This window comes from Manis javanica, chromosome 9 (assembly GCF_040802235.1).
Source record: "Manis javanica isolate MJ-LG chromosome 9, MJ_LKY, whole genome shotgun sequence".
Taxonomy (NCBI): Eukaryota; Metazoa; Chordata; class Mammalia; order Pholidota; family Manidae; genus Manis; species Manis javanica.
Window position 1 is genome coordinate 1,095,294 of NC_133164.1, and position 21,362 is coordinate 1,116,655.

Here is a 21,362-nt window from a genome sequence, read left to right on the forward strand (position 1 = left end):
CTGCCGAGAGCACAGGTGGTTCCTTCACGACACTGTGGAGACGGGGGCGGGGGGTGCCCGTATTGTTCACGTTGCCGAGGGCGGCTGTCCGTCATTCTGCAGCGTCATGGTCGGTGACGCAGAGCCCCTGGGCCCCTGCCGAGGTGCCACGCTGACTGACTTACCCACTGGCTTTGTGCCTTTGCAGGACTCAACTTCTCTAAGACGTAGTTTCCTCATTTGTAAGAAGTAGGACCCCGTGGAGTCGCTTATTTGTAAGTGGTGGTGTCTGTCGGTTATTTAGCATTTAGTGAGTGTTCAGGAAGTGCTACCGCTGCTCTGATTTTATTAAACTTCCCGCACAGCCCAGAGAAGCTGCTCAAACTGTATGAAACATACAGAAATCAGTACCTAGGGTTTTCACACTCTGCTGATGACAGGGCGCTGGTTGTGCAAAGCTGAGTGATTCTCAGCACCAAGTGGAGCAGATTCTGTGTTGTAAGGTTTACTCAGTGTGTTTTATTCAGATATGTTTAGGGAGACAGTAGGAGATCTGAAAGCTGAAACTACACATGAGAAATTATTTAAATTTAGTAGGAAAAGAAGAAGCAGTCATTTGGAGCCACGGTCCACTGAGTTTTAGAGAGATGATGCAGGAACACGCAGGGGTCCCACCCCTCCTGCGGGCCTGCTGGGCGGGAGGCGGGCTCTGGCTGCCGGGCGCGGGGCTGCTCGGCCGTGCTTCTCACCTGCCACCGAGGGCCTTCCCCCTCCTGCTCTGTGCATAGTTCTCTGCTTTCACTCCACTTTTCTCCTCAAAACCCCTCCATTTATAATGGTATTCCCAGTTCATATTTGGGACTAAATGGCTTTTCTTTCTTTTTATATGTCACATGTTGGAAGTCTTGGTTGCTAATGTTAGCAAATGTAGTTATCGGCCAGCCAACAGGAGCCCCCCCTTGTCTCCCACTGTCTCAGAGCAGAGGCCTGGGGCTGCCCCCAGCTGTGTGGCAGCAGGATGGGTACAGAGGAGCATGGCCACCCTAACAGCTGCTCCCCAGGGTCATGCCACCGACTCAGTGGAAGTACGCCTTCGCACCTGAAGGGAACTAAGGGTTGTCTGGGTCTCTGGAACTGATCCCTGAAGACAGAGCTCGTTCCTAACAGAGCAGCTGCCAAACCAGAAATCAAGCTTTTGAGCTGCCCTGCCGCTGAAAGCACCAGGCGGGGCAGGGCTGAGGGCCTCCTGACCTGCCTGCAGCCATCTCCGTGCTCTGTCACATTCCAGGTCACAGGAAAGGAAGCCTCCAGGTTCTGTGCGCAGAGCATTCCCAGGCTGATGCCGGAGCGTAGAGAGAAAGACCAAATCTGGGTTGTAAATATTGATAGAAAAAATCTTACATAAAATATTGGCCGGAAATTAATCAGAAAAGGAATTTTACACTAAGACGGGGGTTTATTTCAGGAATGCAGGGGTTTAGGAAACCTGTTAATATTATTCAGATGCTCATCCCCTACGGCCCCTGGGAGTGTGGACTGAGGCTGTCTTCAGCCAGGTTTGCCACTGCTGGGGGCAGTAAGAGGTGCTGGACGTAAGAGATCGGCGTCTCCACCACAGAAACACGCCACACTCCGGGGGAGAGCAAGCATCCCCATAAAGTCAGGATCTGACGTGAGGCTCGGGGGGCGCTGGTACCTTGAACTATCTGGTCCCACCTCGAGGCACAGTCTGTATTTAAAAAGCAGATAAGTGACACCTGTACAAGTCTGTTTGCACCACCGCTGTTTAGCTTGTGGCAAATTATCTCACTTGGTACGTGTCGCACATGTAATGCTAGTTGCTAAAAGCAGCGAGAGAGTCTCCGTGCCCGTGGATTGAAGTAAAATATTTCCCAGGCCCATTAGGAATTGAAAAAAGTGAACTGGGCACCTTTTGGTGTCAGTAAATCACCACAGCAGGTCTTAGAGCAGAAGGGCAGGAGGGGCTCACCCCGTTCCGCCCCAGTCCCGCCCCAGCTCCTTCCATCGGATTCCAGTTTAACTTGGTCCTTCTAATTCTTCAGGGCCAGTGGGGAGTGACAGCTGCTGAGGAAGAGGAGGAGAACCAGAGGATTCAAGAATTTCAAGAATCCATACCCAAAATGTGTTCACAGTTGCGAATATTGACACACTTCTACCAGGTGCATATTAGAGTGACAGAGCGCTGCCACTGTCACTCTGCGAGCTGTGCTGTCGGTACTGCCGGGGTACTCGGGCACTGCAGTCAGGGCAGCACGTCTTTGTGTGTGAGGAGCTCGCAGCGCTGCCCAGGGCCTCCCGGGATGCGGGGCTGCCTGCTTGTGGCCAGGCAGGGAGGCAGCCTGGGGTGGCTCTTGTGTTGGTGGTGTGTGGGGGCTCTAGGATGGCTGGAGTACATCTCTGCACCTTCAGGCATCTGTGTGAGCCAGAGCCGGGCCCACAGTGTGCCGCAGCCCGCTGGGGAGCGGTGTGCAGGCCGCCGGGGCCAAGCTCGGTGAGCAGATCTGTGTGGCTCATGGGCACAGTCCATGTGCTTTGCTCTTTTTCTCTGTTTCTCAGTGATTTTTGTGATGGAAATACAGACAAAAAAGTTTTATGAAGGATTTTTTCATTCAGTTGCTGGCAACTCATTAGACAAATGAAGCACTGGCCCTCAACTCTTTAAAAATCATGTTTTTGTGTGCCTTGTATCCATGCAATTCAAAGTTGACATGAAATGTCGCCACCCTCTTCAGTAGGAATCCCGCTTGCTTCTCAGGGTCCTCAGTGTTCCTCATATATTTCTTCAGCATAACTAAGGGGAAATTTGTCCCTTTGCAAGTAGTCTTACTCTGACATTGGACTGTTTTTGTTGAAAAGTGTTTCATAAATGTTTCAAAGAGCGTTTCATAATGACTGGTTTATGTCATTATGCAAAAATGCCTTTCTTGGATACATGTTTTGATAATGTCTTCTTGAACCCTTGTCGTATACGTAGTATGTATTCATACTTCCTAAAATGGATACCCAGTGGGTAGTTCTGTGCTGTTCATTAAGGTAGTTGTGTGGCTGCAGGCGAGTGACGTGCACCTCAGAGTGTGTCCACCTGCTCGTTTCTGAGGGGACAGTGGTGGGCACGCGTTTGCCTGATAGAATCAGTACATTTTTAAAAAGTAATCTTCACCAGTATAACTCCAGTTTTACCCAAATTGCACTCTTCATCTTTCTAAATCATCATCATTCAGGTTTCTTTCCTTAACAGAGGAGGCCTTTTCTGTCCCCCTTGTATTGGTGCTTGATGTGGTAGGGTGTCGACACCCAGCATCGTTTGCTGCCTGTGAGCAAACCCGGAGCCGCAGCGTGTGGGCACGAGTCACACGTCATGTGTCAGGGGACACTGCCTGTGTTTTGGGCTGTAGAATCCTTAGGGACTCTGTCCTGGGTCTTCTGTCCTCTAGAAGGACAGGACGATAGCTGGGTGCACGCAGGGCCCGCTTGCTGTAATCCATCGTGTGATGGATTGGTCTGCACGCCCGACTCTTCAGGAACTGCCCAGAAGCAGAGAGTTGGAGAGGCATGGTGGGGGTGTGGTATTTCAGTGCCTTTCCTGCAGCTCAGAACTCCCAGCGTGAGAGGTGGGGACGAGCCCTTCCCTGGAGCAGTTGCAAATAGGGGCCTGCAGGGACGGGCCATGCCCACTGGGCTGCAAGCCTGGGCGAGGCAGCCATCATCGGCTGTGTTGAGGTTTGAGGATGCTGGTCTTGTGCCGTCATCCTTACCAAGTCCCCTTGAGGAGGAGGTGATACGCTGCGCTGCAGCCTGACCCCACAGAGGCCTGGGGGCCCCGGGCAGGTCCTGGTCAGAACATGTGGGGGTCGTTAGGCTCCGCCTTCAGGGCTTTGTGGTTAAGGACGACGTATCAGCTCACGCAGAGGATGGAAGGTGTGCTTGACACCGAGTTAGTTACGTTGAAATTAAAGAGAACAGGAGAACAGGGTGTTACAATGTCAGTTGCTTTGCTGTTTTCCTTATTCTTGTGGGACTTAGGGCAAAAAGGGAAGAGATGTTGGTTAGTTGTTTTACATACAATTTGTTGACTGCTAATTCGTGCTTGTAGAGATGGGTCTCTGCCCGCCTGGCCTCCTCAGCTGGCACACATGGGCTGCGCCTGGCCCCTGGCCACCTGCCTGCAGGGCTGGCCCAGCCGTTGGCGTGGACGGAGATAAGCCCGAAGGTGAGGGGACGGGTGCCGCTGTGGGGTGGCCCCGCCATGAGGGTCTCACCCCTTCGTCCCTTCGCAGGGGGTTGTGCAGCAGTTTCTGGTGTTGCTGACGACCAGTTCGGACGAGAGCCTCCGGTTTCTCAGCTTCAGGCTGGACTTCAACGAGCACTATAAGGCCCGCGAGCCGCGGCTCCGAGTGTCCCTGGGCAGCAGAGGGCGGCGTGGCTCCCACACGTGAACGGCCCGTCCTGCGGCTGCGAGGCGACGACGGCGGTCCCGAGGTGGCTCCCCAGACGCCCGGCCTGCTGTGGCACCCAGGCGCCTGCCTGCAAGTGCTTCAGTGTCCTGACGGCGTCACGGAGGCCACGCTTCGCATACTGGGGTCGGATGTGTCTGTAATACCATTCAGTTAAATAGGCTGGTTTGCACTGTTCAGATTTATTTTTTAAAGTCATATTTAAAAGATGCTATGCTTTGTTGAGGCTTCTGAAGCTCTCCATGATATTATTTATATTTGTCACTTTTTAAAAACTCACTTTCTTTTAGAGAAAATTAGGGCAGTGGATATTCATCAGTTAAGATGGTAATGTCATTGCTATTTTTTTAACATCCTCTTTAGAGGCAGTTTTTGTTAATATAATCAAATTAAATTGAAACCAAATGTCCCTACCAAGAAACTATAGAGAGCATTTTATTTTGTTTTTTAGTGTAAAATAACCTCTGTAAGAACCTTTCTATCTAGTACATTTACACATGCTAATTCTTTTCTCTCCCTTCAGAGTTTACATTTTTATATTTAATTTACTCTTTCAGGTAGCTTGTAGAGTAATGTAGGACGAAGTAGGAGCGGTGTGTGCCAGAAACGCGCGCAAGCCTAGATTCTGGAGCTAGCTGGAGCAGTGTGTGGGTACGGCGGCCCGGAGTGTTACCGAGTATTTTATTTTCAAAATTCTGATAAGCGTTGGGAAGAAATTGACTTGAATAATGCAGAGCTCTCTTTTCCTTGCCTATTTTTTCATTGTAAATATTTATATACTACTGACCAGAGGCTGGGGGAACTGTTTTTTGTAAAAATGTCATATCAAGTCACATAAATCTGCCTTTATGATGTATAAGTGAAATCTTAGGAAATTAAACGATTATCTTTCACACGTGTTGGTTCTGTCTGGATGAGTCTGTGTGGAGCTCACCTCACTGGCCAGGTCCGTGGGGCCGGGCTCCATGAGCCCCAGCCCGTGGGCCATGGCAGCTGTGGAACCAGGAACTCGGGCCGGGTGCGACTTTCAGCGCAGACCCGAAGGGCACCCCACTCGTGCCGGCGCGACGTCTGCATTCATTACCGCTGTCCACGTTGGACTCCTAGAGGCCTTGCAGATCCAGGGGCATCTGGAGTCCTGGCTATGCACAAGTGAGTCCATGGTGAAGGTCAGAACTTCTTACCTGTAAGTTTAGCTTTAGTTTGAAAATTCATAAAATCAGAAATTTGAAGTTGGTTCCTTTACTGCAAAGCTCCCCAGAAATGATGGTGTATCACGTGTATCTACGAGAGAAATTTCCCAGAAAGACCTTGGAGTCTGCTTTTATTTTATTTGAAGCATTTCTGCAGAGATCAGTCCTCAGTATAATCCACTCAGTGAAATGCTACCCTGGAGTTGGGGACTAAAGCCCCATTTGTGCTTAGGAGCCGTGGGGTGAAGAGCTGGCCTGTGGGTTGTGGAGTTGCCCCTGAGGCACTGTGGAGCTGGAATCACCCTGGCAGGGCAGGCGTGTAGGCATCACCCTCAGAGGTGGGTCTGGGGGTGGGGCTGTAGGCTGTCCAGGGTCAGGGCAGCCCAGGTGGGGCCTGGGCAGCACTTGGCTTCAGACCCACTAGAGATGTCTAGGGACAGGCAGGTCACTGCTGAGCAGGCACCCATCCAGCAGGGTCAGTAAGGCTTGGAGGAGTGGATCCCCCCACTGGGCAGGGGGATGGAAGAGGGGGCAGATGGCCTCTGGAGGCAGACACCCGGCATGGCCAGGGTTGGGGGCACGTCATCCAGAGAACAGGTCTTGTAACCTCTTGGCGCAGAGGGCCTGGCGCTCTGTCCAGTGGAGGGAAGCCTTCTGCTCTCTTGGCCCAAAAGGCCAGCCAGGCTGTGTCACAGGCCGCCCCTGGGCCCGTTGTACAGCCAACTGGAAAATCCCACTTCCCGCGAAAGAGTGGCTTCCCAGCCACGGACACACTCGTGCTGAGTCACGAGCACCAAGTCCACCCAAGGGCTGCTTCCAGAAGCAGCTCGGTTGTGTCCATCCATGGCTGAGCAGTGGGCCCTGCTTGCGGTCCAGGCGTGGGCGCCCGTGGTGGGGGATGCTGGGGTCACGTGAGTGGGGAAACCCCTGCCCGGCTCCTGGGCACCTGACCCCCCCTCCCCCTCCCGCACCGGGAGCCCGCGCCACCTGCGAGGAGCGCCCTCTGGGGGCCGGGGGTGCGCAGAGGCAGCTTTTGTCGGCTCACCACCGGCTGCGGCGCCTCCGGAGCAGCTGTTCCTGCGACCGCGCAGTGTGGCCCGGGCGCCCGTGAGCGCCTCTAGCGGGTGCGTCGTGAACAACCCGCCACTTGCCCTGCAATCACTGTACCCAGATGGCCTCGTTCTGAGGCCGTTTTTCTTCCCTCGAAAATTATGCATTTTCATTTAGGTTTTCAAATTTTTTGGCATTAATGTGTCTACATGGATGATATTATCATCCTTAAACACTCCTATTTCAGATATATTCTTTTCCTTCCTACTGTTAGGTGTATCTTTCTTTTTCATCCTGGTCACATTTACCTATGTGATTACAGTTCAGAATTACCTTTCTTAGTGTTTTATTATTTTTCTATAGATGTGTTTTTTAATATTTATAAATTACTATTCTATTTTTAATACCTTCCTCTTATTTTGTTGTTGTTGTTAGTTTCCTAAATTGAATACTTATAGAATTTCTTTTCTCAGTGCATTTCTGAGTGAATCGTCCTGTTTATTTGTCAAAAATTATATGTCAGGTTTTCATAGAATGTGTTTTCCATGTCACAAATTCTAACGTGATTCTGTTATTTTTTTTTGACACTGGATATAGTTACAATTCCAGAATTTCCAGAAAGTTTGCTTTTTTCTTTCTTTGTTTCCTATCTGAAAAAGAAGAATAGAAGAAAGATACAGGGAAATTTGCCAAGCCATATATCAAAATACAACATTACGGTTTATAAAGTAGTATGACAAGAATAGAAAGCAATATCACCAGAATGGAACTGTGTCCCAAAGTGCCAGTATTATGGCTCTTTAGTGTATGTGAAGGTTCACTTCAGAGTTACACAAAATGCCTGATTATTCAGCACATGCTTTGGGGTACATGGTTAGGGCAAATTATTTGTGAAAAAATTAAGAGCTTTAACTCATACCATACAAGAAAAGAAATTTAGATAAGTTAAATAGTTTAAATAGTATGAATAAAAGCATTATAGTTATATATAATCTCAGAGTTTATAACATTTAACATGATATCAGGGGCAAAAATGATAAAATAATGACAGATTTGACTACATGGAAAATTCACACAGTAAAATGCAATGTTAAATAGCTAAGACACAACAGACAGAACCTAATTGCAACATGTCTGACAGTCTGTAATTTTTGTAGGCCCCATAAATCAATATAAATCTACACATAATTCCAAGCATATCAATTAGTACTTCAAGAACCACAGAACCCATGAGCACAACAGACGCAAAGAGGCGCAGTAGCTGCTTGGCGGGGTGTAAGCGGAGTGCAGACGGCGTGCCAGGTCCTGCTCTGCCTGCAGCCTGGAAGTCACAGACCTGCGGGCCGCTGATCCTTTTATCATAGATAAGTCACTGTTTTCAAGAACTGTTGGACACAGAGTTACAGAAAATGCAGTTGTGTGTGTGAGTCTGGCCTCTTCACTAACCACAATTATTTTCACATTCATTCCATTGTGTGGCCTGTATAAAGAGTTCATTTCATTTTCTTTCTGAGTAGTTCCTTCTTCTATGGCTAGATGACAATGTGTTTATGTGTTTGTTATGTGTTTACCTGTTGATGGCTGCTTGCATTGTTCTCAGCATTTGACTGTCAAAAGTAAAGCTGCTGTGAACAGTTGTGGACAATTTTGGTTGGTAAATGCCTTCCTTTCTCTTGGGTGGCCAGCAGAGGGATAGGTGCATGTCTGGCTCTTGGGGATGTGCTGAAGCTTCCCATTGCAGCAGCCGTGTGAGTCCAGCCTCTCAGTCGGTGTTAGCGCTCCCTGTGCCCAACCCTTCTGCTTGTAGGCGTTCCAGCAGGTGTGGAGTGGCATTCCTGGGGGCTGAATTTTAATTTCCTTAATGCCTAATGATGTTGAGCATGTTTTCATTTACTTACATGCCAAGAAATAGCATCTGTTTAAATGTTTTCCCAGTTTTTATTGGGTTATTTGTTTTCTTACGGAGACTTGAGAATTCTTCATGTATCTGCATATAAGTCTTTTATCATAATTGTGATGTGCAAATATTTTTCCCCAGTTTGTGGCTTGTCTTTTTTTTTAATTGACCATCTACTGGGTTCTGTGCTTAGCAGCTTAGTGAGTTTTATTACGTACATGGTGTGGACAAAGTCTCTCAAAGGTAAGTTGGTAGGGAAAAATTTCCAGGCAAACCGTATGTGCAGGGAATTCACAGCAAAGCCACGGCCGTGCTTCTGGGGTCGGGTCATCGTTTCAACCACAAAATGAGTCTTGCAGAGGAAGCACGCCTGTGTGTCAGCCTGCAGCTCACGCAGAGCCGTCGCCGTGATTGCGGTGATTCGGTCTTTGCCAACGGAAGTCACGGTGGTTTAGCTGGAGCTTCCTGACCATCACACATGGCTGTCGAGCACTTGAAATGGGCCTAGTCTGAATTGAGATGTGCTGAAAGTATAAAACACACCCCAAACTCCAAATATTTAGTATGAAATAAAAGAGTGTAAAATAGCTGAGTATATTCTCATTCTAATTACATGTCGAGGTGATATTTTGTATGTTTGCATAAGTAAAATATATTATTAAAATTAATTCCACCAGTTTCTTTTTACTTTTTAATACGGCTGCTAGAAAATTTTAAGTCACAGATGTGGCTCCTGTGTATTTCGGCTGGATGGTGCTTTTCCTGTTCACGAGTCCATCCAGGACATGTGACATTTAGTCATCAACGTCTGGCTTTGATGGCTTCTCAGGCCTACTTGTTTCATGGCCTTGATTGACAGTCTTGAGTCCTGGTCAGGTATTTTATACAGTGTCCCTCGACTGAGATGTGTCTGACATTGTTCTCATGAGCGGACTGGAGTTTTGTGTGTTCGGGAGGAGGGCCTGATCGTGCAGGATCTGGGGTGCACGCTGGCACCACGCTCCTCACTGCGGGTGCTGGGTCTACCACTCAGGGTGGGGGTGAGGCTCGGGGAGCTGAGGGCGTACCTACATACACTGTTTGGAATTCTCCAGGGGAAATGTGTCTCTTCTCCCCCGTCTCTTTATTTATTGAAGCATCAATATCAGTACGGACTCACAGACATTCATTTCATACTTTAGGTTATCGCCCGGTCCTGTTTTACTGGTTTCGTTGCTTAAATTGCTCCTGACTTGGCCTTGAGCGAGTTTGGTAGTCTCTGTCTTTCAGGGGATGGCCTGTTTGATCTAAGCTGTTGAATTATGAGTATAGTATTGTTTGTAGTATTTTCTTTCTTTAATATCTGTAGGAAGTAATATCACCTCATATTTCTGATAGTGGTAAATCATGTATATTTTTCTTGATTGGTCTGACTAGAGATTAATCAATTTATCTCCTCAAATGAGCAGCTTTTGTCATTTGCTCAGTTTTTCTGCTTTATAGTTTAATTGATTTCTGTTATATGATTACTCTGATCTTTATTATCTCTTCTGCTTAATCTGAGTTTCTCCTTTTTTTTTGAGCTAGAAGGAGGTAATCGACTTAAGATCTTTCTGCTGTATTCTACAAATTTTAATATGGTCTTTCATTTTTATTCACTTCAAAATACTTTCTTACTTCCCTTTTGATTTATTCTTTGACCTATGGATTATTTAGAAGTTTGTTAATTTGGTTTCCAAATTTTTCCGGATTTCCCATCTTTCTGTTACTGATGTCTCATTTAATCCCACTGTGATCAGGAAAAAAATACTTGGTATGAGGTGAATCCATTCAAATTATTGAGGTTTGTTTTGTGACTCTAATAGGGTTTAAGTTGGTACATGTTCTGGGTGCCCATTGAAGGAATGTTTGTTCTATTGTGCTGTACTGTGAAGTATATTAAGTTGGCTGCTGTGTAAGCCTTAAACATTCTTACTAATTTTTGTCTGCTTTTCCTATCAATTATTGAGAGAGGATTGTTGAAATCTTTGACTATAATTATGAATTTGTCTATTTCTCCTTGCACTTTTCTCCAGTTTTGCTTAAAGTACTTTGCAGCTCTGTTAGTAGATGGTGTTCGGGGTTATCCTATCTCCTGGATAAACCGACCCCTTTATCACTATGCAGTGACCCTCTCAGTCCTTGGCCATATTCTTTGCTCTGAGATACGCTTCGTTCATATCACAGTCCCTCCGGAACCTCAGAGCCCTGGGGGCAGTAGGGCCTCTGAGGAGAGGCTGGTGGTCCAGGCCACCCTGCTCCAAGAGCCTCTGTCCCTCCGTCACTGGTAGGGCCCGACAGCTCCCCGCCTCAGAGGACGGGGCAGCAGGGCCTGCCTCCCCGGGCTCTTTGGGTTTGGGCGCCTTGGGGTGGGAAGGGCGCCTTGAAGGCAGCCATGCCGCTCCCATGGTGGCGGTGACATGTTGCGGTGCCAGGGCCGGAGCACCCGGGGCCCTCCAGTCTGTCCCTTCTGTGCACAGACCAGCCGGGGTGTTGACTCTGGGTTCCAAGAGGCGCGGGGCACAGTGCCCTTCCATCCGCCCCAGTGTGCCTGCTGGGGGTCGGGAGGTGCCATCTGGGCCACCATCCCAGCACACAAGCATCGAGCACAGTGCCGCCACTCAGGGCTGCTGCCTGCCTCACCCCTGCTTGGGCCGAGACCCGCCGTGCTGGCCCGTTTCCAGAAGGCCACATTGTGGCCGGCCATTAGCTCCTCATGGCCTTCTTGAGGCCGTTTGGAAGTCTGGGCGGTGGTCTAGGCTGCAGGGCAGCGGGGCCCTGGGGGTTCAGTGGGTGGCTGTTGACCCGCTAGGGGAGACGTACTCTGACACCATGGCAGCCGGGCCGCCCGCTGGGGGTCAGCCTGCGCTCTGGGCGCGGCAGCGTCATCCCTGTGAGTCGTGCTCCTCTTATCTTCTCTGCGCGTCAGTGTGACCCCAGCCTGTTGTGCTGCCTGCAGGCCTCCACGGCTTCCATCTGGCAGGGTGCTCCTGTAGGGGACCCGTGTGGTCCGGCCCACAGTGGCCTTGAGCCACTGGGGAGAACGTGGGGCCCGCCCTCCACCGGCTTCTCCAGGCTGTTGGAATAGCTCTCCTGCCAGCCCAGGCCTTCTGGACCTTTCTGTCACAGGCCTGGGCAACCATTCCCACCTCCCACCTTCCTGCAGAGCAGGACACGTGGCCCCTGGGCAAGGAGGTGTCCCGAGTTCACAGCTGATGGATGCGCCTCTGGACGGTCGTATTGTGGCAGGTGCCCTCTGAGCACCGCCCACCTTTTGCTGTGCAGAGCTAGTGAAGTTTGCTGCCATTAAAGACCCGTGTTCCTGACTGCTGAGTTCTAGAACTGAAGTGACGTAGCAGGTCAGTAACTCAAGTTTCCTAAGTTGGTGAGCCGTCTTTTTAGGGTTCCCTGTAGGTCTTGTTTCTCATGCCTCCCTTCAGGGGAGGGTTTCGGCCCACATGTCTCTCTGTGCATGCTATCCACCCTCACCGACGCCCACCGAGAGCCTGGTGCCTGTCTAGGCACGGCTTAGCAAGGGAAATGAGGCTGTAAAAGGGATGCCTTTTTCTTTATTCAGAAGCCAAGCTGCACCAGGTGCCGCCGTGGGCCATGAAAGGGAGTAGAGGGCTTCCCCGGGGAGCCGGGCTCGGAGCGCCCAGGACGGGTGGAGCGGGACTGCCCGAGTACCCTGTGGGGGCGGAGGAAGCGGCATGGGTCGCCCCCCCCGGGATCACCTTCCTGAAGGAGCTCGGAAAATGCTGTCCTGCGGGAAGCCAGGCAGCTTTAATCAACAGTACCTATTGCTTAACTTAGAAATTTTCCAAATTTTATGAATTGTTATGATTTGTAAGTTTTCAAATTTTCATTTTACATATGAAAAATCCTGAAGTTTGTAGACATGGAATAACTCAAATACTCAAATACTGGTCCCACTCTGGGGCTTGTGGGGACAGGTGTGAGCAAGACCCCAGCCCACCTGCAAGGTGCCCAGTATAACTGTGGGACAGGAAGGTGATGGATGGCCAGGGCACGATGTCCAGGCTGGGGCCACACAGTGGTGTCACCTGGAAGCCAGCTCGAGAAGGGCCCCCACGCCCCCATGCTGGTGCTAGGTCCCTGCCCCGTGGCCTCTGCCCAGGGAAGGTCACAGCCCTGCAGCTGGCTTCTCCGTGAGAGCAGGCGAGCTAAGTGTGCAGAAGATGCCCCAGTGGAGCCGGAGGCCCTTAGCAGCCTGGTGCTGCGGGGGCCCCCCTCCCCTTGCCCTATGCTACCAGCAGAAACCCGAGGGGAGGGCACAGTGGCCTAAGCACCAGGAGGCAAGGGTCACGGTGTTTCGGGGTGCCCTTGGCTTGGCTTCAAGCCAGTTGCTCAGTGGGTGCCCCCTGGGACAGATGGGAGGGTGAGACCAGGTTGGCTGCTGTGCAGACCTGAGGCACCTCGGCCGGCCCGCCCGCCCCCTGCGGCCCAGGAGGAACGCTGCTGCCACGGGTCTGTGCAGCCTGCGGCATTCAGGGTGTACACAGCCCTCATGGTGCCCTGTGGGCCTGCCCAGGAGCACCACCTCCCTGCACACGCAGGTGCTCCCCAAGACCCCAGGGTGAGGCAGGCTAGGCAGCCCCCGCATAGCGGTGGGGCTCCTGGGGTCCAGCCGCTCTTGTGGATGGGGACACTTGCTTCTGCAAGCGTAATACCTGTGTGGCCCTGGGCGTCACATGAGCTGAGGCCAGGTGAAGCTGGCTCGGGCCCACTCTGGCTCTGTCCTGCTTCCTGCAGCATTCAGTGGGCGCATCAACATGCCGCAGAACATGCCTCGGCTGTCATTAGAGCAGCACGAGGCCAGGGGAGGCCTGGGGAGCACCTGGGGCCGCCCCTGGGTGCAGGTGTCTCTGCTCCGACCTCATGGCCCGCCTGTCCCTCCTTGCACATGGTCACCCGTGCCACATGCCGCCTGCCCTCCCTCCCCCTCAGTGTGCAGCAGCCCCGGTGACCAGTCTCCTTGGGCCCCACGCCTCTCAAAGGACTGGAATCTGGTTCAATGTAGTCCAACAAGAAGTTGTGGAAACGCACTGTGTTCAGTGCCCGGGACAAGGAGCTGATCAAAACCAGCCCACCCTCCTAGGTGCTGTGACAAGCGGTTCCTCTGTGGGGACCTGAGATTGACCCCCCTGCACCAGTGTCCTTGTGCAGCCCTGGGGTGGCCCAGAGGTACAGTGATCTCGCCCGGTCCCACAGGCCTGTCCCAGGCGGGCTGTGTGTGGCTGCCTGGCATGGGCAGGGTAGCAGGCAGGTGACTGGGGAGCCAGCAGCAATGGCGGGGAGATAGGCCGGCCGAGCGTGTGCCCACCACCAGGCTGAGCGGTGAGTGGGGCTCAGTGAGGCAGTGGCCTCCTCCCAGATGGGTGCCTGGGCCTCAGATCCACTTGAAGGGAGAAGAGCCGTACCACAGGCGGGCCGGGTGCTGGGGCCCTGGGGGCCTCCTCTCCCACCTGCAGCCCCTGACCTGCCCCTCGTGGGGCTGTGGGCCCAGGGGACGGAAGCAGCTGCACCGGCGGGGAAGCAGGGCCTCCTCGGGCCTCCTTAGGGGGCAGTGTGGCTGAGTGGGGGGTGCCGATGTGGTGTACAGCCCCCCGCAGAAGGCTGGCAGAGGGCCCCCAACATGGGCCCCGTGAAAAAACAGTGGCTGGCAGCAGGTAAGGGAGAGGGCTGACCCCGCCAAGCAGCCCCCCCTCTCTCTGATGCCATTTGAGGTGAGGGACAGTGGGCAGGGAGTGAAGGTGGGGGTTCTCCAGCGTCACCACCCAAGTTGTCCTGGGAGGGGCAGGGCCCCACACCCTGGTCTGACTCTGGCCCTAGGGGCTCAGCCACTGCGGAGCCCCGCCCCCCGAGACCCTTCCTCTGAGCCCTGCCCTGGCCCTCTGCTCACAGCCTCCGGGGCAGCCTGGCCCTGAGCCCGCGGGCTGAGCTGCGCTGAGCTGGCTGGCCGTCTGCAGAGGGGCCCAGAGCTCCCTGGGATCCGGCCGGGCCGTCTTTCCTGACGGGGGGAGGGAGGTGCTGGGGAGGGCGAGCCCACGGCCCCCGCTGACCTCTCTGGCCGAGGCCTGAGCTGGGGGGACGCCTCCCCACCCCGGAGGGCACGAAGGTGGCGGTTCTCAGGGCAGCCATGGAGAGGCAGTACGGCGGTTGAGGCCCTGCCCGTGCCCCAGCCTCGCCCATGCCTGTGGGCCTCAGGCCCTGTGTGTCCAGGGGCCACGTGGCAATGCTGTCAGCTGCTAGGTGGACCCAGACGCTGGGTCAGATGGTGGGGATGTTTCCATGAGAATAACCTCAGCCGCAGCCAGTCCGGGTGCAGTGAGGCAGGGCGCCCTCCTGGTCCGGGCAGGCAGTGCCGCCCCACTGACCCCTATGGAGAGCAGTGTCCCGAATGAGGGGCCCCAGCAGCCTTCCCAGGTCTCCGGCAGATTCAGAGTGGCCGGGCCTCCCATCAGGGGAGGCAGTTCCTTAAACGAGTCCCTCACACACATCCCTGTCGGCTGTTTTCCTGGGGAATCCTGACTCACACGGCAGTGGGAGTGTCGTGCTGTGTGCTCTGCACAGGCCACAGCAGGGTGGCGTGGGTGACGGGGGGTCCTGTGGTCTGTCGGGGTAATGCTGTGATGCACACGGAGGCCTTTAGGACTGCCTGGCACATGGCCCTTAATGGTGGGTGGGCTGTGTGTCAATTGTTCTTACTAATTACAGTTATTTTTTCACACTTGTTATTTCCATTTTTCTTGGTGGCCTAAATTAATCCTTAAACCCCCTATAAACTAAGCCACCGTGTCCTATTTTGAATTGAAAAGCCTGGAGTCGGCAGGGTGTGTGTTGTTGCCAGGGCCCGGGGGCGGGTGGCAGCGTTGGGGCCTCCAGCCGCGTGGCCCTGGCCGTGGGGCTGGCCGGGGGCCCGCTGGGTGCGGCTGCTGGGCATCTGTGGGCCGGGTGGCTGCCACCTTCACACCCTGTTATTAGGGCTTTAGAACCGAGCTGCAAAGTGCGTGCTGAGTCGAAAACACCCTGTGAGATCTTACCCCGAACACGATTTCTAACAAATATTTTTCAAGCCTGTTTGGCCGCTTAAAAAATAATGCATTTTTTAAAAAGTGTGTCTGTGTCTGGGCTTACCACTTTCAGCCTCTTAAATACTCAGATGGCATTTTTCTTTCACATTAAATTGTGCAGCGATTTAGTCTGTCACAGGAGCAGCCCTGTCTGGGCCTGAAAGGAGGCATCAAGGAGAGCTGGTGACGTGGGAGGCTGGCCCCGCGGGGAGTGGAGAGGAGGGGGGAGAGCGCCAGCCCCTCCTGTCCCGGGCCTCAGTGCCTCCCGCAGGCTGCGTCGGAGCCGCGACCACACTGCTCACCAGCCTTGAACGAACCAAGATTAAGTGCATCGAAACTCAGCTCTTCAGCCACGCCAGCCACGTTTCAGCTCCGCTCATGAGCTCTAAGTGGCTGGTGTCCCGCCCTGGTGGCTCCCGAGGAGAGCACCCCGCCCACTGAGAAATTCTAGGGGACGGTGCTGCCGACACTGCCTTTATTTTGCAAGTAAAGTTTTACTGAGATGCGACCACACCCATTGCTATGGATGGTCTCCGGCTGCTTGTGCACAGCCGTCTCAGAGCTGAGTTGCAGCAGAGACCTATGACCTGCAAAGCCTAAAATATTTTCTACCCGGCCCTTTACCGAAAACGTGCTGACACTGCTCTAGGACACGGATTTGAGATCAGGCTGAACATGCCTGGGAGAGCAGTGTGATGGCTGCCTACGTGGCCATGTGGGGGCTCTTGAGTGCTGGCCTCTCTGGGGTGCAGCTGAGCCCAGGTTCCAGACGTGCCATGGCGGGGACACCATTGAGTTTCTGTGCATGCAGCTCAAGCACAAGTCACTGAGCGTGCTGGGGGAGGTGTGAGGACAGATGGTCCCGTGCGCACACGTGTTCATATGCACATGCACGTGTGTGGCATCTGTGTGCACACACATGTGTCTCTGTATGTGCAGCATTGTGTACATGAGAACATGTTCCCTTGGGTGTGCATCTGGCCAGCTTGTGGGAAGGGTGGGCCATGGGGCTGCTGGGCTGTGTCAGTCCCCAAGGCAGAGGCAGAGAGAGGTAGGTGCACACCAGGGCAGGGAAGCCACCAGATCATTTCCCAGAGAGACTGAGGGGATGTAAGGCCTCCTGGGTCACTGAGCGGGAAAGAGGCCCTCGATTCCCACCCATGCCCGGAGGCTGACTCGGTTCTGTGCAGCACACACTCCCAGCAGAGGGCAGGCTTGCACTGGGCATCAGCCCCATGCTGCTGCGGAGCTTCTGGAGCCCAAGTCACGTGTGGGGACTTGACTGTCCCGTGGGCACAGGCCAGCATGGGCTGGTGAGCGGTGCGTCTTCGCCACATGGAGGCTGGGATCAGCTGAGGTGTGAATACCAGCTGGGGGGAGGCCAGGTGGTGCTGCACTCAGTCCTGCCTCCTTGTGCAAAAGCCACAGTGTGGGGTGTGGACATGCCCAGAAAGGCAGCCGTGGCTGCTTGTGTGGGATCCACGCACCAGCCTCTTTCTGAAGGGTGGGTGAAGCTCCTGGGGCGGTTTCACTGCACAGCATGTGTGTCTGTGAATAAAAAGTGTGCTGATGGCTTTTAGTTAAACTACGACGAGAGACAGCAAGACGCTGTCCAGAGCCACCCACATCCACGCAGACCGTCTAGACTCTAACGGGTACCTCAGTACTTGCGTTCTCATGGTGTCCTTCTGCTCATCTGGATTCTTAAGTTTCTCACCGATATCTCTGTAGGTAGGAGGACACCTGGGCCCCTTGGCCTCTGAAATGGGATTCTGGGAGGATGCGGGGTGGGAATCTACTCATCTAAGCCCAGCCATTGGCCTGTGGTGCCGACTTCACAGTTGGGAATCTCCTTTATAATCAGCTGAGGCGTGGATTGATCTTGACAGATGTGCCCACGTGTGGCCGCCTGTCAGCATTTCATCGTGGTGTTAAGTGTCAGGTGTTGGACGACCTGAAGCAGTGGCTCCTGACTTGTGCAGGTGCCAGGCTCTCTGGGAGTAGCGTGGCTGGGTGGGGCCCAAGCTTTGCTGCTTCTGATAGGCTCCCTGGAGATGTGGGTGCTGCTCATCCAGGGGCCTTGTTTCGAGATCCACTGGTCGGAGAGACAGTGCTAAGCAGCTACATTCTGACGCCTGTAAGGAAGGCAGGATTTTGCTGCAAACAGGCAAAACCAGAGCCTCTGCGCTTGGGCATACAGGGGTGGTAGGTCAAAACAATCCCAAAGGAAACATGTTTGCACATGGCAGAGTGTTGCAGGAGCGCCAGGGAGAGCAGAGGGGGCTGCAAGGAGGGTGTGGCCTTTCATCGCACTTGCAGGGAGCTGCAGCTCTGTGCCCCGGCATCCCCCAGTCTAGCACTGCATGGAACTAGGTAGCACCAGCTTCAAACCAAAATTGAGAGCAGTGATTGGCCATACCCTGAACTGTGTTGTTTAAGGACTGGCCATTATTTTGTTGCAAACAGAGGGACTGAGTTGTCTGTGCATTGCTTATTAGCACTGGTCTCGGTCAATGGCCAGGCACCCCCACCAGGAACAGGAAACACGAAGGCCCGGGAGATGAGAGCCCGGAGGAACCAGGCTTGGGACCAGGGCAGGACCAGTGGCCACAGGGCCTTGGCATGATGCTGTGCAAAAAGAAACTGCTTGGTACATATGTGGGGAATGAGGGTGTGAAGAATGAAAGAATTGAGGGTATGCTGGCTATGGGCTCTGCCAGTGAGGAGGAATTAGGGCTTAGCACTAAAATCACAAATAATTACACCTGTACATTATTTGGGCTTTCTTTGCCATGTTTATGGGTTAAGTTACTTATCAGGAAACTACATATTGTTCATTTTGTAATTCGGGTTTCTTAACTGTTTTGTTACCCTTATAAAGGGCTGACTTAGAATCCATTCCCATACTAGTAGAAAACAGACCTAAAATAAGAGTGAAAGTACTTGACATTGCATTTTAATCAGATGTACTTGGGAACCACTTGTATTTGTTCCAGAGGAGGAAAGAAAACCTTACCGGCTTCCTTGTAGTGCCTTCCGTAATTCCAAGGGGTTGTTGCTAGTTAAATGACAAATGTTCTTGCATGTCAAATTAAAATATTCATTGTTGTCTTTAATTCTTCATGTTTTCCTTCCGCTCTCTCCTTCCCACCTTCTTCACACTCAGCTTGGTGCACAGGGTAGCAGACAGCGGCCTGCCTTACCTCCCTCCGTGGGCATGTCCTGAGCAGATGCTGACATGTGGACCGTAGTCCAACAGCCTCACGACTTTAAGAGTCACGAGGGACGAAGCCGTGTAGGGTGGGTCTCCGGGTGGGCTGGTCTGTGGTGACTCGGATGATGCATGATTGTCAGGGAAACCCCCCCCTGAATTCTGGGGTATAACACATTCCCTCCTGTTAGTTCATAGCATTGTTTTCAGATCAGAGGAAGCACAAGTTACAAGAAAGAGTCCTAATTTGTACAATTTTCTAAATATTAAAGTAGATAAGTCTTATAAATCTTTCCCTATGATCTTTTTTTCTTTCCTTATCAATTCTTACTGACCAGGATAGAGAAATGTTTCTCAGAGGTCCATTTCTGGAAGTGGTGAACTAGTTTATAGCAGACCAATTATCCCACTGAAAACAAGTAGAAAATCTGGTTAAAATACAACTGTGTACATCAGAAAGCTACTGATGATGAGGGGTCAAGATTCCAGACAGAAAGAATACTCGCTGATGTGAGCTTTGTGTTATAAGCCCATCATCCCCTTGAGTATTTCTTGATTCTTATGTAGTCACAGAAAGATTGGCTGAGAAGCCTAGCAGAACGTAGATGTTAAGGGGCCTCTGTAATTTTCCAGGACTAGAAAAACAAAAATGTAAGTCCAGGGCTTCTGAAGCAGCCAGGACTTGAGGGGCCCACAAAGGCATGGGGGGTGTCACGGGTGTCGCCTCTCCTTTGCTTGTCCCCTCAGCATCCTCTAAGCCTGTGGCCGTGCGCGCTGAGACAAGGCGAGAGAAGGTGGCAGCCGACAGCCAAGCAGCTGACCGGTGCTTTCACGCAGTCTCAGAGTATAAAGATAGAAACAAAATCCAAGGGCCCTTGTCTGTACCCTTGGATTTAAGTTGGAACTCCTGTAGAAATAAAGAATAAGAGGACCTGGAAATAGACCAGATCTCACAGAGACTGGAACCTGGTGTCCGAGCAACTCAGGATGGCCTGTTCTGACTCTCACTGGATGCCAGAGCTAACAGCCTCTGGGGCTCCTGTGGCGTCACATCCCCGCGTCATTCCAAGAGTCCAGGCAGTAAAAATAGACTCCTAGGAAATCCAGATATTGGAGTTATTGAATACAGATAAAAATAATTATGACTAGTATAATTCAGTAAAACAGATGGCAAGACAGCTTCACAGAGAAGTGGAATCATTAAAATAGAACAAATGGCAATTCTGGGATTAAAGAACACAGTGAAATTTAGTGCAAAATACAGGATTAGCCACAGCTGGAGAGTAAGCCCTAAAAAGTAGGCCCTAGAAAATATCTGGATAAAACCAGAAGGAAAGAAAGAATGGAAAAGAAAAAGAATTCTAAGAAACATATGTGACACAGTAAAAAGGTCTGACATACAACTGGAGAGGGGAGGAGAGAAAACCAATCAATACACGAATCAGTGTTTGAGGGTACAGCGTAGAACTTCCCAGAACTCACAAAAGGCACAGGTTCAAAGGTCATTACTAGCCCCAGCATAATAAATGCAATGAAAATACACCCAGGTCCATCACTGTAAACCTGCTGAGATCAAAAGGCAAAGAAAAATCCTTAAAAGTCCCAGAGGAATAAAGGGCACTTAAGTGTCAACGGAACAACACTGACAGCAGACTTACTGATGGAAACGATGGAAGTCAGAAGACAATGACAACTCATTTATAAAACTGAGCAACTGCTAACCGAGGATTCTGTAGGTAATAAAAATATTCCTCAAAAGTGAAGGTAAAAATATTTCAGACAAATAAAAACATGATAATATATATCTTCTAGACATACACTAAAATGCTAGAGGGAGCTCTTTAGTCATAAGAAATAAGACTTCCCCTTGGAGAATCAAGGCGCCCAATGGGAATGAAGATAAAAGGAAAGGGTAAACACATGGGTCACTCTAAGTGACTATCAGCTGCGCGAAACTATGACTGTAATGTTTTGTGGTGTTTAAAATGTATGTGAAATTAAAATTTGTGATGAAAACAATACAAACATAGTAAATGGGGTTAAGTATTCTATCTTTGTATTTCCCAGGAAGTGCAAAGCCATTAAAGTATTATTGAAAGAATGTATAATTGACAACATATGAGAGAAAAGGAATGAAAAAAATACTTGATTGATTCAAATAAGGTGATGAAGGAGAAAATTTTTGCATGTGAGACAAAGAACAAATAATAAGTAGATATAAACCCAGCTATATCACTACATTTAATGTAAATGGATTAAGTTATCTAATTAACAAATGATAGGCTGAATTTAAACAATATGTCTTTCTGTATAGTGCATAAAAAAGATATTACAGTAATTATAATGCACAGAAAAGTCAAAAGTTACAAAATGGAAAATGATAACATGCAAACATTAACCAGAAGAAAGTTAGTGTGTTACATTCAGATCAGACCAAGTATTCTT

The 21,362-nt window shown here is 51.3% G+C and overlaps 1 protein-coding gene across 2 annotated transcripts in view; it reads left to right on the plus strand.

The window, feature by feature from the left end:
* TUBGCP3 (tubulin gamma complex component 3) overlaps window positions 1-5,349 on the plus strand; it is a 79,358-nt gene extending 74,009 nt beyond the window's left edge. For both annotated transcript variants that reach the window (XM_073212345.1, XM_073212346.1), the window contains exons 21-22: window positions 2,043-2,159; window positions 4,278-5,349. In XM_073212345.1, the coding sequence (XP_073068446.1) occupies window positions 2,043-2,159; window positions 4,278-4,436 (276 nt within the window). In that variant the 3' untranslated portion in view covers window positions 4,437-5,349. The remainder of the gene's footprint in view (window positions 1-2,042; window positions 2,160-4,277) is intronic.
* Window positions 5,350-21,362: the final 16,013 nt, after the last annotated feature.